This window comes from Papio anubis, chromosome 15 (genome assembly GCF_008728515.1).
Source record: "Papio anubis isolate 15944 chromosome 15, Panubis1.0, whole genome shotgun sequence".
Taxonomy (NCBI): Eukaryota; Metazoa; Chordata; class Mammalia; order Primates; family Cercopithecidae; genus Papio; species Papio anubis.
The window spans coordinates 243,313-260,967 of NC_044990.1; the positions used below are offsets into that span (position 1 = coordinate 243,313).

The window sequence follows — 17,655 nt, forward strand, 5'->3', positions numbered from 1 at the left end:
GAGACAGAGTGTCGCTCTGTCACCCATGCTGGAGTGCAGTGGCCAGATCTCAGCTCACTTCAAGCTCCGCCTCCCGGGTTCACGCCATTCTCCTGCCTCAGCCTCCCGAGTAGCTGGGACTACAGGCGCCTGCCACCTCGCCCGGCTAGTTTTTTGTATTTTTTAGTAGAGACGGGGTTTCACCGTGTTAGCCAGGATGGTCTCGATCTCCTGACCTCGTGATCCGCCCGCCTCGGCCTCCCAAAGTGCTGGGATTACAGGCTTGAGCCACCGCGCCCGGCCATCTCCAACTTTTTTTTAAAGAGAGAGTCTCACTGTGTTGCCCAGCCCGGAGTGTGGTGGCAAACTTTCAGCAAAGTGGAAAGAAGAGTATAATGAAGACATACAACCTTTTTCTAGTAGAGGCTCAGTTAACATTTTGTCACATTTTTTATTTCTCTCTTATGTATATGTACATTTTTTACCCTTAACTATTTGAGAGTGCCACAGACATCATGATACTTTAGCCTTAAAGTCTTTGAACATGTCTCTTCTGAAAGCATAATCTCAATACTCTTGATATAATTGATGTATTTACATGATCTAACAGTTCTGATTCCATATTCTGGGTTTCCCAGTTGTCTGAATAGTATTTATATCCTTTTTCCTTTTTATAGGTTTTTTGTTTTTGTATTGCAGTCTATCTGTTGCTTCAGATCTATTAATACTTGCTTTATTTAGGTACAGTAGGTTATTTTTTAATCTAGGTTAGCCAGAGATGATACACCGTATTTAGTTGTCATGTCTCTTGTAATCTAGAATAGTTGTGTGCTCTTTTTTGCCTTTCATGACACAGATATGTGTATCTTGTAGAATGCCCTACAGTGTGGATTAGAGTCAAGTTAAACGTTTTGGCATACTGCATAGGTAGAATTCTATAGGCTGTGTAGTAAACTATTACATAAATAATGTGTACTTCCCAGTATGTGCACATAATTTTTTCTTTTTTTTGTTTTCCTCTTAATTGAAATAAAATTTGTATAGAGTGAAATGCACAATGCCCTTTATTAAAGAGGCAAGTGTAGCATAGTGGTCAAGAAAGGGGTTTGCACCTACTTCCGCCACCTAACTCTGCAATGCTGGGCAGATCACTTCTTTGTGCGTTAATTTCCTGATTTGATTTTTTTGTTTGTTTTTGAGACAGAGTCTTGCTCCGTTGCCCAGGCTGGAGTGCAGTGGCACAATCTCGGCTCACTGCAAGCTCTGCCTCCCGGGTTCATGCAGTTCTCCTGCCTCAGTATCCCGAGTAGCTGGGACTACAGGTGCCCGCCACCGGGCCCGGCTAATTTTTTTTGTATTTTTTTAGTAGAGACAGGGTTTCACCGTGTTAGCCAGGATGGTCTCTATTCTTCTGACCTCGTGATCCGCCCACCTTGGCCTCCCAAAGTGCTGGGATTACAGGCGTGAGCCACCGCGCCTGGCCTTCTGATTTGATTTTTAAATGGAGTGAATAATAGTAGTATTATCATGAGGATTAGATGTGTTAATACTTGTGAAACTAGTTCATATAAATTCTTGCATATAGTAAGCATTCAATAAATGGTAGCTATTATTCATTCTCCTAAAAATTTTAATTCTTGCCAATAGAGATATTTGAAACTATCTTTGTGTATGTTTGTAGTCATGGTCTTCAGCTTTATGTATGTTTTCTAGTAGTAGTCAGTGCCTATGAAACTATTCTGTCCTCTTAAAAGTACAGAAATTCCCTTTGGCCAACTAATATTCTTACACATAGTAGGATCTCTGCATTTATTTGCTTAATGAATGAAAGATGAATGGTTCAAGTGTATGTTTTGAAGGAATGTTTTTTCACTTCAGTCTTGACGATAGGGAGACATGTTTATTCATCTGTATAAATATCTAATAAATGCATGTTATGCAGCAGGCAGTGTGCTTTGCATATGCTAGTGTGCATAGAATGGGCAGCTGATCTGGGAGCTAGTGAACCAGTAGTAACAGATATGTCATGTCATGTGAGGGTGCCGTGGGAACCCTGAGTAATAACTTTCTGGAGAAAGTGACATCACAATCTTGGGAGAGGGAATAGAAGAAGTTCAGAGGCCTGAAAGTGCACGACTGTGGAGTGAGGAAGTGAAAGGTCAATATGTCTGCAGGTGTGAGTGTGTGTGGAAGGGCAGACATCAAGGAGAGGAGCAGCCACCAGTGGCTGTAGATGGGTGTCCAAACTGGGACACTTTGGAGAGTGAAATAAAGAACTATTAATAATTATTTGGGGCAACAGTTAAATTGAGGCTGTCCCAGGAAAGCTAGAATGGTTCCTACTGCTTATAAGCCATGTTAAGGGGTTTGAGTTTATTCCAGGGACACATGGTGGCTCTATCTTTGTGGGATTCTAGAGGCTAGATTATAAAGTTTGGGAGTATGTTTTCTGATCCTTATCTTTCAGAAAAGATTGTGAAAAGTCAATTAAGTTTCTGTGCCCTTGTGGTCAAATGGGCTTGGTAAAATGCCTCCACTTGGGACGGGTGCTTCTGTCATCACATGAAGGAACAGAACCTAGATATGAACGTTTTGAATGTGTGTGTTTTACAATTTTATGTTTCCATAATGATGTATCTTGGATAGCTAGTATGTTGCCTTTAAACATTAAAGGGAAATGGGATTTAGGATAGATTAGTGGTTGTAGATGTAGGTTAGATCAGAATTTATCTCCAAACTAGTGGAATCTTAATCTTAGTGATTTTTTTCCCTACAAATATTTAACAGGGAGCTGACTTACATCTGTTGAATGCTTCCTGGAGCAAATAACACTTGTATAGTGCTTAGTATGTACTGGGCACAGCTCTAGGAACATTTAACCCTTATAATAACACTAGCAGTGTTATTCTCATTTTACAGATGAGAAAACCAAGGCCCTGAGTGCTAACTGTCTTGCCCAGGGTCATACAGCCCGTCCACAATGGAGCCTGGGATTGAACCCAGGCCTCCTGGCTTTGGAGTCTGTACATAACCATTTGGCTCTGCTACTCTCACATGTAAGCAATGTTATTAGTAGCTACAGGCATAGAGAGAAGTTTGGAAGTATTCTTGTATTAGATTTAGGTAAATTTTTCATAATGATTTTTATGTTTTACAGCCTTCAAAAGTATGTTCGGGAACAGATTCTACTAGCAGTAGCAGTAATTGTAAAAAGAGGATCATTAGATAAATCAATTGACTGCAAAAGCATTTTTCATGAAGTCAGCCAGTTGATTAGTAGTGGCAATCCCACTGTGGTAAGTGTGCTGTTTGTATTTATAAATATTAACAATTTATATTTTCTGTTACACGAATAGCATTATAGCAAGAGTAATGGATATCTACATAAACAAAAAAGTGAAAAAGCTATCAGTCAAGCAATTTTCATTTGTTCAGGTTTTCTTCTAGTCTTTTTTTTTTTTTTGAGACAGAGTTTTGCTCTTGTTGTCCAGGCTGGAGTGCAATGGCTCAATCTTGGCTCATGGCAACCTCTGCCTCCTGGGTTCAAGCAGTTCTCCTGTCTCAGCCTCCAGAGTAGCTGGGATTACAGGCATGTGCCACCACGCCTGGCTAATTTTGTATTTTTAGTAGAGACAGGGTTTCTCCATGTTGGTCAGGCTGGTCTCAAACTCCCAACCTGAGGTGGTCCGCCCGCCTTGGCCTCCCAAAGTGCTGGTATTACAGGTGTGAGCCACCGCGCCTGGCCTAGTCTTTTTAAATATATGTACATAATATAAATGTGGTGTACTTTGCTTTTTTGTTTGGTTCTGTATTTTCCATGTTGCCATAAATATTCATAATCATGATTTTAATTGTTATAAAATATTATAAGCTAATATGCCATAATATCGTTAACCATTTCTATTGAACTTTGTTTTGCCATTTCTAATAAACCTTTGATAGCTACTAGTGATTACAGAAGTGTTTGAATAAAATAGAAAATATCTGACATAACAAAAATAATTAAAAGTTGCTGTCCTAATAGGCCATTGGACTTTAGCAGTTACTGTCAACTGAACAAATTAGGGATCACTGTTCTTGGCTGAATTACTTTGGGAAGCCTGTTCCCCCACCCTCTCCACTCTCCTGTCCACCTTTTAGAGAGCTGGGGTTGTGCCTGGAGAGTGGCTTTTTGGTTGTAATCACTCTGAGGCAGGAGGAGCTGTGGTTGCTGTTAATGATTAGCTGTGATTCTTGGTTTAACCTATCAGCTTTTATCACCTGAATGATATTTCACTCATATAGAATTGAGATTCGTAATACTTGGCCGTTCTGAGTCTCGGATATTAAATCTTTAAGTGTTTTGGGTAGTTTATTACCTTAACATTTTTAAACCATTTTAAAGATATCTATGTGAGGCTATATGCCGTGTAACTGTTTGTTAATTCCTTTTGTCTTCAGTGGCCCCTCAGTTAGTGGATGTGATTTTCACCGTGTAGTTGACGCTTTGAGGTTGAGATGCAGTGGTGCATTTTAGGAGGGCCACATACATTGTCCCTTGCTTTCCACAATATCTTCGATCTCTTTTCTCCTGCCTTTGTGTCCACCACTTTTCACTGCACACAGCTATGCACTCACCTCACTGTCCCAGCCATCTGCTTCCACTCTGCTTAGGACCGCAGACTGATACCCCAGGAGTCTAGAGCCGCAGAATCTGTAAGCAAGCTGGTCAGGACTTTGGAACTTACTATGTATGTCCTAAGTGTTTTTTGTTTTCCTTAGAAATTCATCAGTGGTCATGTGTTTGTTCTTTTTTTTCCCTTAACTTTATTGAGAAGTAATTTACATGCATTACTGTGTCTAAAATGCACGCCTCGTTAAGTTGTGACAGTTGTGTGTACCAGTAAACTCCTACCATAGTCAAGATACAGAACATGTTTATTTACATCTTGATTTTTTATTGTGTGATGTTACGTTTTATGCCATTTTTGTGGCAAATTTCCTCAAGAGTAGTGCTGTCCAGTAGAACTTACTGTGTTGAAAGAAGTGTTGGATGTCTGTGCTCCCTAATATGTAGCCGCTACGCTGGCCACTTGCGGCAGTTGGTCATGTGAAATGTGGCTAGGGTGACTGAAGAACTGAATTTTCTAATTTTTTAAATTTTAATTTAAATTCAAATAGCCACCTGTAGTTAGTGACAGACATACTGGCTGGTGTCGTTCTACAGACTGATAATCTAATTTTATGACCCTTTAACTTAATCTTAGTATTGTGAAATTTAGTTTTTTGTATAAAACTAATACATTTGAAAGTATATATGTTTGAATCTTTACATTCTATAAGTCATTTTGATTTTGTTTTATGAAGTGGGACTATTTCTTGAAAGTAATCACCTAAGAAGAGTTCATATTAAATTTTTGAGGTGAAAATTATGGGGAGCTCCTTTTTTTTAAAAAGAGACAGGGTGTGATGCAGTGGTGCATAGCTCACTGCAGCCTCAGTCTCCTGGGCTCAACCAGTCCTCCCACCTCCCACCTCAGCCTCTCGTAGCTGGGATTAAGGTACAGGCTACTTACTGTACCTGGGTAGGAAGCTTTTTTTTTTTTTTTGAGATGGGGTCTCACTTGCTCTGTTGCACAGGCTGTGCAGTGCAGTGTTACGATCACAGCTCACTGCAGCCCCGAAGTCATGGGCTCAGGCTTCCCACCTTAGTCTCCTGAGTAGCTGGGACTATAGGCACAAGCCACCAGTCCTGGCTAATTTTAAACATTTTTTTGTAGAGACAAGGTTTCACTGTGTTGCCCAGGCTGGTCTTGAACTCCTGGGCTGAAGTGATTCTCTCGCCTCAGCCTTCCAAAATGCTGGGATTACAGATAGGAGCCACCGTGCCTGGCCATGGGAAGCTATGTAGTGTAAATTGTGGTAGTAGACATAGTCTCCATTTCTGATCAGCGTGTTGTGAGCTTTAGATAAATCAGTTGACTGTAAAAGCATTTTTCATGAAGCCAGCCAGTTGATAAGTAGTGGTAATCCCACTGTGGTTAAGTGTGCTATTTGTATTTATAAATCTTAACAATTTATATTTTCTGTTACACAAATAGCATTATAGCAAGAGTAATGGATATCTACATAAACAAGTGAAAAAGTCATCAGGCAATTTTCATTTGTTTAGGTTTTCTTCTAGTCTTTTTTAATGTATATACATAATACAGATGTGATGTACCTTGCTTTCTCATTTGATTCTGTATTTTCCATGTTGCCGTAAATATTAATCATTATTTTAATTGTTATGAAATATTATAATCTAATATACCATAATAGTCAAATATACCAAATATAATATACCAAATATTATAAGCTTTGTTCATGAGATGCTGATGCTTCAGCAGTACCTACGCAAGTTGTATCATGGTAATCTTGTCATTTCTATGAATTTTGTTAGAATTTGCTTCCACACTAATGGCCATGTGCATTATCCAATGGTGGTCATCATAGATAGCCTGGGGAAAAAGAAGTGGTCGATATACGTAGATAAAACTAGCAGAGAAAAGGTTTGCAACTGAGGCTGCTACTTGGAAATATTATCTTTACCCCTAATACTCTGAATCAAGTTGCCCTTCGTATTTTAGATTTCACATAAGAACATCTTGTTTCATTTTGACCGGCTGCAGTAAAAGAGTCCGGCTCATTGTGATAGACAGGATTTAAACTTGAGGAACATTACTAGTAACTCTGAGATCTATCTATTTATGACTAATACCTTTCCCTTGTTTGTTTGGTGATCATTCCAGCCAGGGTTTTGGTATTGGGGTAGAATTTATGCGGCCTGCCCTCACCCCCTACAAGTAGCTTGTTAGTAGTGGGATGGCACAGGCAAAGGATCAAGAGTTCCTTGCCTCTCTCAGGAATGAGCACATACTTGGGAACTGAGTTCTCTGCTTCCTTTCCCCTTGGGTAATTTGACCCAGCACAAAAACTAGTCCCACTGCAACCTGGCAATTGGATTTTTTTTGAGCCACTGAAATAACTGATCTTCTGAGAATGATTGGAACAGATGTCGCTGTTCAGTTAGATAGGATTTTGCTCTCTTCGTAGTGTGTACACTTTGAGAATAGTGGATAAATGTAATATTCTCATGAAAGACTCCAAAGATATTTTTAAAGTCAAATTTCTTCCTTTCTTTTTTTTTTCTTTTGAGACTGGGTCTTGCTCTGTTGCCTAGGTAATGGAGTGCAGCGGTGCAGTCCTGGCTTACTGCAGCCTTGACCTCCGCATGCTCAGGTGATTCTTCCACCTCAGCCTCCTGAGGAGCTGGGACTACAGGTGCACGCCACCCCACTGAGCTATTTTTTTAATATTTTTGTAGAGACAGGGTGTTGCTACGTTGCCCAAGCTGGTCTCGAACTTCCAGGCTCAAGCAATCAGCCCGCCTTGGCCTCCCAAAGATCACAGGTGTGAGCCACCATGCCTGGCCTAAAGTCAAATTTTTAATACCAGGGCTGAGAACTACTATAATAGTAGGAAATCAATAGTGGGAAGTAGAATTTAATTTCAGGATTGCGGGATGAAATTTATTTTGGCGACTGTATTAAAAACATTAAATGTGAAAAATATTCTCTGCTTTATATGGCAAGTTAAATGCATACACTGTCCCTATTTGTCCTTGCCTAGTAGCTTGAAACTAGCTCATTAGGAAGGCCTAAAAAATGAAGTTGAGACGTTTTCATATATCATCCTCTCTTCTTCTTGGACTGTTAAGAATTTGTAGGCCGGGCGCGGTGGCTCAAGCCTGTAATCCCAGCACTTTGGGAGGCCGAGATGGGCGGATCACGAGGTCAGGAGATCGAGACCATCCTGGCTAACACGGTGAAACCCCGTCTCTACTAAGGAATACAAAAAATAGCCGGGCGAGGTGGCAGCGCCTGTAGTCCCAGCTACTCGGGAGGCTGAGGCCGGAGAATGGCGTGAACCCGGGAGGCGGAGCTTGCAGTGAGCTGAGATCCGGCCACTGCACTCCAGCCTGGGCGGCAGCGCGAGACTCCGTCTCAAAAAAAAAAAAATTAAAAAAAAAAAAAAAAAAAAGAATTTGTAAGTGGTTCAAGAATTTACTTAATATTTTCTTAGTCTCAGACATAAATGACAGTGAACAAGATGATTAAAACCTCTGTAAGAAAGGAGAATGATAACTGATCAGAACATTGATTTAGTATTGGCTAGAAACTTTCTTTATAAAGGTGATTTTTAAGAGAGATTTGAAAAGTAGAGAAAATTAACTGAAGGTTTTCTATAGATGAAGAAAGAGTTGACCTCATGAACCATTAAATTAGGTAACTAATTTTCCCCTCACATCTCTTCTAGAGGGACATTTCCATCGACCGTCATTGGCCAGAAACTGTCTGTGTGTAGTCTGGCTTTTCCCCCTTCGCTTTTGAAGCGTATTGGTTTCATTTGTTTGTTTTGTTGTTTTAGAAACAGGGCCTCGCTCTCTCGCCTAGGCTGAAGTGCAGTGACATGTTCATAGCTCACTGCTGCCTCGGTCACCTGGGCTCAAGTGATCCTCTCACCTCAGCTTCAGCTGGGATTATTGGTACGTGCCACTGTACCTGGCTAATTTTAAAATTCTTTTGTAAAGGTGAGGTCTCACTATGTTGCCCAGGCTATCTTGAGCTCCTGACCTCAAGGTGATCCTCCTTTCTCAGCCTTATATGTGTGACCCACCACGCCCAGCCAAGAATTGATTTTTGATGGTCCATTTCCCTGTACTCATCTCATGTTTGCATTTATACAGGTTTAGAGGCAGTGTACTATAATAGAACACTGATTTTGGATTCACACTTGGGTTTAAATCCCAGCTCTACCATTTATTGCCAACCTAACTTAAATTAACTTCTCTAGGCATTAGTTCACTAATATGTAAAATAAATGTGATAATATTCACTTCTATTCAGCAAGTATTTGTGTTCTCTCCCTAGCAGTCTGTCACTGCTTTCTTCATAGAATCTTGGGAAGTGAACTATAGTAAAGCATGTGTTTTTCTCTCCAACAATATTTTAAGTATGGAAAAGCAGAAGAAAATGTTTATGCTATGAGTGAAAACTAATCATTTGTGTGTGGGTTTTTTTTGAGACGGAGTCTCGCTCTGTCACCCAGGCTGGAGTGCATTGGCATGATCTCAGCTCACTACAACCTCCGCCTCCTGGGTTCAAGCGATTCTCATGCCTCAGCCTCCCGAGCAGCTGGGACTACAAGCGCATGCCACTATACCAGGCTAATTTTTATATTTTTAGTAGAGATGGGATTTTGCCATTTGTGCCAGGCTGGTTTCGAACTCCTGACCTCAAGTGATCTACCCACTTCAGCCTCCCAAAGTGCTGGATTACAGGTGTGAGCCACCACACTCTGCCAATTTGTGCGTGTTTTTAAAAAATACAGGTAACCAACACATTAGCCTTTCTTTAAATGCTTTCAGAATTTTCTTAAAGACTTGGTTCTCTACAGTTTTATGGAAAGATTATATCTAATTTGTATAAAAAATGATGTATTCTTCGTTAATTCTTGCCTGTATGGTTATTAAATGATATGTTGTTTCAAGCTTGTGGGCAGTTATGATGTTTTCCTTCCATGATTTTAAAGGTTACCATGGTTATTTCGTCTCAGTTTGCAGTAGTGTCAGACCTGCTGTCAGTACTAACTTGGGAGGGATATGGAAACTTGCCTTCCTAGAAAAGTAGCAGAATTTTTTTAAATTTTAAATTAAAATTTTAATCTGTATTTAAATATATAATCCATATTTGTCTTATTTCCTTTGAAAGCGGTAGGCATACGTTAAATCACTTTTAAAGCTGTTTAATTTAGCATTTAAGTATCCTTTCTTCCTCTTTGCCATACTAGAGAGAAGTGGGTGAGAAATTCACGTGTCTACGGCAGCCCCTGGATGTGATAGCCAAGTTAATCTCTCTTATCATAAGTCTCATTGATGTTTGCATAGAAGAGCAGCTGGAAGTCTGCTTTATGTATGGCAACCTTTCATAAAGTTTATTCTTGGTAATAAAGCTCCTGGGGTAAGAGCCAGGCTATTATAAGAGACAATCCTCTCTCTGAACAAGAGTATTTTATTTTGTCAGCTGGAGTTAGTGTTTGAGTATCTTGGGCTTGTGACAGTAAGCTGGTGAGTGAGGCAAGCTATCTCTGAAGGACATTTTTTCACTAGCTTGAAATTAATGGCTTTTGCTAGAAATAAATGAGAATACTGCTATAAGACTTTCAGTGTGAAGATAAGAGTTACTTAAATTGTTAGCCCGTGAATTAACTTGTGAATTTTCAGTACTTCAATGAAAGAAGACAATTAGACTTTTTTTATAACCTTGACACCTCATTACATTGGTCTTCTACTTGTTTGACATATTAAAATTTTCTCGTAGAAATGTCTAAATAACCAAAAAATAGGGAACACATCATTTATTTTCCAACTTCTGTTGTGTTAACATGGTGCTGGGCATAGAAATAAACATTGATTCATTAATCCAAATAGCATTTACTGAACATCTGCTGTATTGCTTTAATTATCGATACAGCTGCAGTTATAGCTCTCTTTTTTAAGTGGTGTAACACATTTAGTAATTTTAATTTTGCAGAATGTAGATCATCATCAAGCCGAAATAGGTGGTTGCTATTTTTTATGATAATGATAAAAAATACAGCTGCTACTTTACCTTCTTGTAACCTGGTGTAATTACATGGTATTTTTAAGCATTATCCAATTTGAGCCTTAGGACAATTACGCAACTTAGGAAGGGCAGAGGGTGGTAGCCCTTATTATAGGTGAGAAAGCTGAGGTCAAGGTACATGAAGGGCTTTGACCACAGTTATTTGAAGAAGGAAATCTTGGACTGTTAGAGCCCAGATTTTCTAACTGATTCAAACAGGATTCTTGTATTGGACTCCTAAGAGAGTCCTGCGGAGTGTTTTTATTTATAATTTATTTTAGATGTAATTTTAATAAATTTTATTTGGTTTCTAACTTGTGAGCAAATGAAAATGATCCATTTAGAACTACACGTTAGTGGCAGTCCAATTGCCAGCAGCAGTGAATGATAGACAACAACAAAGGATGGTTGAGAAAAGCTATGAAGCAGACATGAATCAACAAGCATTGGGATCTGGCACCACGCTGCCAACGGGTGGAAGGCTCCTTATGTTTTGGTAGCTTCCAAGTAGTCACTTAACTATAATATCATATAATAATTGCCATAGAAATAATTCCTTAAGAAAAATTTATAGGAAGTTTCATTAAAAATATTTGCTTGCTGCATTTACAAAATTAACAGATATTAACTTAATTCTTTATGATTTTAGATAAGTGAAGTATTGTTGTATTAACCTCTTAGAAGTCTTAAGATTTGTATTTTATACTGAGCAAATTCCTGTGAATTTTAGTATGGCAGTCTTTTATCAATCAGTTAGTCAACTTTGATCCGATTTCACTGACATTAATTAGTACAGCTTTTGTTTCCGGCTGTCTTAAGTATCAGAGCCACTGTCTCTGATAGGGAAAAATATCTAGCTCTGACTTTGACAAAGGCCAGAGAGGCAGCACTTGAAGATACTGGTCAGTAGAGGGTGAGTTTGGGGGTGCACTTGGGATGCCCACTGAGACCAGCCGACTGAAGGAGGCAGATAAGAACATTCTTCAAGGGTAAGAAAAGCTAAAGCTGGTGATCTCCTCTCGGCAGATTTGATGCTTTAATGTTTTTTCTTTCCTCTCTGTCCTGGGAAGAAGCTGTCCTCTGTTCTCCCTTGGGAGTTTTATTTTTGGCTTGCTTCCCTAGCGATCTTCATTACAACACAGTGTGAGAGTAACTTCATTTTAAGGGGATTTAATCCATAATTAAATATTGAAAATGAGCAAACATATTTAGAAGTGAGTCCTAGACATTTAGTGATATGTTTAATTCCCCTATGAATAGGGAGAAATACTTTGTTGATATGTGTTGAAGTACTTTGCTCTCTTAATGTATAATCAATGTTTAATTATTCATCATTCTCCAGGAGTCTCTATTCATTTGGCACCTTTGAGCCAGACTAGTGTAGTATGATTAATATTTATGATGGTAATCTCATATTCCTACAGGATTTCCAAATTAAGGAGAGCTTATAGTATTTGGTATCTTTTAATGATGAAAATATCCTATTGAGTTTTAGTTCTTTGGAAGCTGATAACTGTAGATACAGTCAAAGCCGGAATATTTGAGTTCTTGCAATACCTCTAACAATGCTGTATGATAATTTATTTTTATGTATTTCTTAAGTCTTTAAATGATGTATTTAAATAGAACACACTTGTTAGATTTTTTCTTTTTATTTCATAGGTATAAAGTGCAAAAGTAGAATGTAAAACTATATATGGGTTGATATCAATGGTATATAAAAATTTATATCTGTGCACTAAAAAATTAGAAAGCTATAAATGTTACAGTAATAACTCCTGGATGATAGGATTGTAGACAATTTTATTTTCTTTGTGCTTTTCTATAATGTCTGGTTTTTCTAAGATAGAAGTATATTTTTGTAGGATGAAAAAATTATTTTAAAACAAAAGATTCTTATGTGTTCAGGGGGCTAAGCCTATAAGTGCATTTTGTTCTAAATTCTCATCAATTACGAATGTACTTGTTTTTGTGGGTGAAGTTGTACTTCATTAGTGTGGAAGTTGGCTGTTTTGGAGGGGTGTGTTCCTTGCTGTAACTAAAAAGCAGTTCCATGCCACGGGGCTCCTTGTTTTGTGTGATGAAGTTGGTAGTTGCAGGAGGAGCTTTAGCAGGGCTTTCACTTGTCGTTGCCCTGCCCCTCTCCTTCACTCGTTTGTTTCTCGTCTTGACCATAAACCACTCATTATCTTGGGAAATGTTTGTTTCACGTGAAAAAGTAAAGCTTTTGTGAATACATACGGTTGTGATCATTAATTAGAGAGATGTTCCTGAAGACTTGAATATGGTGGTAGTTTCAAAATAAGGCATTTTGTGGTGAATGCAGTAAAACACAGCCTGTGGAAAGTTGTAAATTACTTGTGAGTGGAAAGTTGTAAATTACTTGTGAAAAATTAGTATAGATTATTTATTTGTAAAAATAATAATTTGTTTAATGAGTGCTTCTAGGTTCTTTCAGCTTGCAGGTTTTTATATGTTATGTGTGAATTCTGTTTTTAATAGGTTATCTCATCTGAGAGTCAGAAATTAATTTCTGTTTTTGGTAAGACAAGTTTTCTCAAACATTTAGATGTGTTTATAATGTTTTATTGACTGGAGTCTTAGGATAAGTGGAAAGCTAAGTCTAAATGAAAAAATACTTTTAGGATCCTAGGATCTTGAGATTCATCATTAGATCATTGTGAATTAACTTTTTTCTCTGAATCTCATTAATTTGATTTAACGTCTACTTTCCCCAAAGCCTAGCTGTGTTTAAAAATCATGTTTATAGTTGATCCTGATGTTATTTAAATGTATCTATCTAATGTTAATTGCTGGCACTATAATCATTACTCATTTTAAAAGAAAATTTTTGAAAACCATTTTGTTAACTACAAAATGAAGGGATTCTACTTTCTGAATGTTTGAGATCCCTTTAAACAGAAAACAACAGAAATATGTGATCAGCTGTTTTTCCTGTGAGAGGCCTCAGTGCCTGGCTTCTTTCTCTCCAAGAGCCTGGGGCCATACATAGGCAGTTAAATGGGTTTCTTGAAGATTTTGGGAGGAGGGGACATTTTTATATTAAGTCATGTATATTTTGAAGTAAAATTACAAAATGTGTGTGTTTATGCCAAACCAGTAGCATTCAGAGAACTTTCATTGTTGCATCTTTGATCACACCCCTGGATTCCCTCGAGAATTTCCGCTTACTTCCAGGTGTGGAAAAGTCTGAGACACTTCCTTCATGTGTGGGGTTTTGTGCCTTTCATAAATATTAGCTGTAATATTAGCTATATAATAAACAAGTCACGCTTGTTTTAGTTGAGATTAAGAGGCAAATAAGAATAAGTTTAATTTTTTTTTTGAGACGGAGTCTCACTCTGTTGCCCAGGCTGGAGTGCAGTGGCGCGATCTCGGCTCACTGCGACCTCCACCTCCCAGGTTCAAGTGATACTCCTGCCTTGGCGTCCCAAGTAGCTGAGACGACAAGTGCCCGCCATCATGCCCGGCTGATTTTTTCGTATTTTCAGTAGAGACGGGGTTTCACCGTGTTGGCCAGGCTGGTCTCGAACTCCTGATCTCAGGTGATCGCCTGCCTTGGCCTCCCAAAGTGTTGGGATTACAGACTGAGCCACTGTGTCCAGCCTATGTTTACATTTTTTTAAAGGAAAATTTCTGACATACACAAAATGGACAAATTGTCTATTAGTCACTCATGGAACCATCACTCACCTTCAACAGATATTTCATGCCAATTTTTAGGAATTTAATATCATTAAGTTATTTGCTAAGATTTGCCAAGATAAGTATCTGGAAGGTCAAGGTACTGACATCAGAAGCATTTCTGAACAAAGATGTTGCAGTTGGTGGGTGGGTATGACTGTGTTCAGCTGTTGGATAAGCTTGCATAAATAGTATCATCTTGACTTTAATCTTTCGGTTGTTCAGAGGTAGTGTGCATATTTCTGTTTAACTCCTGGAAAGTTGCCAAGATAATTTGTGTCCTCTTTCCATCCTTGGTACCTTGACGCTAAATAGTCTGGGAATAAAATCAATGATTTGATATTAGGAGCCTGTTGGATAGAAACAATGAGAAGGGAAAATCTTCATTTTTCTATATAAAAAATTTTGGGTATTACCTGGCTATAAAATTCTGGACACTATAAAATTTGTTTCACTTTTCATCTATTTGGGAATGCATTTTACAAACAGAACAAGGAGTCAAACAAACATGGGTTGAAATCTCAGCTGGCCTTAGATAAGTACTCTGAGTCACTTCTCTCAAATGTAAAATGAGGATATAGATTGTTCTGCGAATTAAACAAAATAATAACTTCAACATTGATTATTTTAAAATACCGTTTGAATTCCACTATTGAATAGGAACAGTGTGTCCTGAGTTCAAGTCTGAGTTGGATTTGTATAACAGCATTTGAGGAAGTACTATTAACACTGACCAGACGACTTAGAAAGGAGAGCTAATATTTATTTTGTTGTATCTAATTTTCTGACTGTTATGAGATCTAAAGACGCAGTGGAAGATCTAAAATTAGGGAGAAAATGTTCTGTTATGTTTGAACAAATGCATTGAAACAAAGCATTGAAACCGTAATGCCTCACAATTATTTCTTATCAAACAATTACAGCAAACTCTGGCCTGTTCTATTCTGACTGCACTATTGAGTGAATTTTCAAGTTCGAGTAAAACTAGCAACATTGGATTGAGCATGGAATTCCATGGTAACTGCAAAAGAGTTTTTCAGGTATTGGTAGTTTCGTTCTTGAGTTTTAATTATCGGATCATTCACTTTTTACTCCATCTATTCCTAATGACGTGAGAATATTTTTATGTAGTTGAATGATAGCCTGTACTTCAGGATTTGTTTTTTGATTTCAAAGGATACAGTAAAGTGATAGGTTTGGTGAATGCAGTTGATGGTTTAAAATTACTCGTTTAATTCTAGTCTTAAAAAAATACTTCTATAAAGGTCTTTAGTTTATTATTTATTTCTTATTGTGTTTAGATATAACTAATTCAGTTGATGGGACTCTGCTGGCCTTAAAAATAGGTCTGGAAGAATGCCAGAAGGCCATGTATTTCAAACGTTATTGCAGATGGTGCGGGCTCTTTGTCTTGTATGTATTGTTTGGCTCTGGAGTAAAGTTATGTGAAGGCATTGGCTTAAATCCTAGGGCTCTGCACTATAGCAACTGACTCCTCCAGCTCTGCAGAAGTTGTCAAAGACTCTCTTCTCTATGGAAGTAGCATTTATATTCAAGTACATGTATTCCAGCTGGCGTCACTCGAAAGCTACTGCGATGTAAATTACAAGTAGAGGCCTAAAAATGGAACACGTTCTTAAGGAAATTGTGTTTTCCATTGGAAATTTTAAGGTGTTTGTTTTGTTTCATGATTCTAAAAGGGAATACATTTTGAATAAATTTTTCATATAAAATATTTGTGATTTATTGACTATAGGAAGAAGACCTTCGTCAGATCTTCATGTTAACTGTTGAAGTTCTGCAGGAGTTCAGCAGGCGGGAAAACCTCAATGCTCAGATGTCTTCAGTGTTTCAGCGTTACCTTGCACTCGCCAATCAAGTCTTGAGCTGGAACTTTCTTCCTCCAAATTATATCCTTTTAACAAATTAATAGTTTATCTGTGGTAATTTTCATAGGTGACTTAATTACAGCTTGGAGGCTTTAACCTCTGAAGCTTTTATAAAACATGTTGAAAGAAAATAAGATTTTTTTTAAGAAATAGAATTTAATTTCTTTATCTTACAATGCCAAAAGACCGTGGATACTAGAATAACACTAGAAAATTTAAAAGTTTATTTACTCCTTTGTAGAAGAAGTTAGAATATACAGAAACATGGTGGATGACGGAGCTATTGCTAATTTAGAATTAGCAATATTCTTAGGGAAGGAAAAGAAAACAGGTAGAAAGTACCTTTTAAGAAACTGAATCATTTTTTCCTTGGACATGTAATTATGTCTGATTTTTTGTTTGACTGACTGAAAGCTAGTTTGGAGTGCAATGTAGATAATAAGTTAGTAATATGTTTGTTCTTCAAGGGCCTTTACCGGTATAAAAAGATGAGAATTTTGCTTTTAGGAAATTATTCAGAAGTTTAAGTGGGTTGTATTATCAATGCATGTATCTGCTTTTTAAATTAGTTACTTAAAGTAGAGATACTTGTGTTTCATAAACTTTAAGGAACCGCTGTCTCATTTGCGGTGCTAGGACGTCTGCTGCCTGTTGATAATAGTATACAGTGGCTACCCATTTGCTGTGTGAAGTCCGATAGATCTGGATTCAAGCCTCTGCTGATCTTAGGGAAATCTCCTGGGCCTCTCTGAGTCCCAGCTTATCCAGATGTAAAATGGGGGTGTGGATTGTTGTGTGGATTAAATGAAACTGCATTTAAAACACTCAGGAGTTACTTGCTATTTATTGAGCTCTATAATAGCCCCTTGAATTAAATAGTTCATTATACAACTAGGGGTCTTTTCCACTCTTCTTTGTTGATCCAGTACGTCTCTGCAGTATAGGAAATTTAATGTGACCTGTTCTAGATGTCTTTAATCTGGGAGTCTGTTCAGAAGAAAAAGACCGATGATAAGCAGACAGAAAATAGATGTGAAGTCAGATCAGAGATCTTTATTGTAACAGAGCCAAGAGGAGCTACGTTTACATACATAGAAACTCACTAATTATTTGTGACTGGTAAAATTATGACATTTAAGGAGTGTGGTGGGGTGTAACTCCTTCTTCCTTTTAAACTTAGTCTATTCACGTAGTAGAAAGGCTGTGTCAGATAAAGTGCGTCTGACTCCTTCAACCATGAGTTCCCCAGGTTTCTTTCCCGAAAGAGGTCATGTGAGCTGCTGCGTTGTGGGGCAAAGCTTACAGCAAGATCAGTCACCGTTTCCTTTTATTCTTATTCTGTAATCATCTTTTTCCTAATAACCAACTTTTGTCTTTAATATATTACCTTAATTCTT

At 38.0% G+C, this 17,655-nt stretch overlaps 1 protein-coding gene across 8 annotated transcripts in view; it reads left to right on the top strand.

Annotated features, from left to right (window-relative positions):
- The window catches only part of XPO4 (exportin 4), a 109,744-nt gene that overhangs the window by 29,861 nt on the left and 62,228 nt on the right, over window positions 1–17,655 (top strand). For 5 of the 8 annotated variants that reach the window (XR_639490.4, XM_009191570.4, XM_021929451.2 and 2 more), the window contains 3 exons: window positions 3,137–3,275; window positions 15,293–15,409; window positions 16,126–16,279. Coding sequence is in view for 7 of the 8 variants with exons in the window: in XM_009191570.4 (XP_009189834.1) it covers window positions 3,137–3,275; window positions 15,293–15,409; window positions 16,126–16,279 (410 nt within the window). In the remaining variant the exon portion in view is untranslated. Of the gene's footprint in view, window positions 1–1,451; window positions 3,036–3,136; window positions 3,276–15,292; window positions 15,410–16,125; window positions 16,280–17,655 lie in introns of those variants that run through there. The other 3 variants (XM_021929453.2, XM_009191572.4, XM_021929454.2) reach the window with 2 other exon arrangements.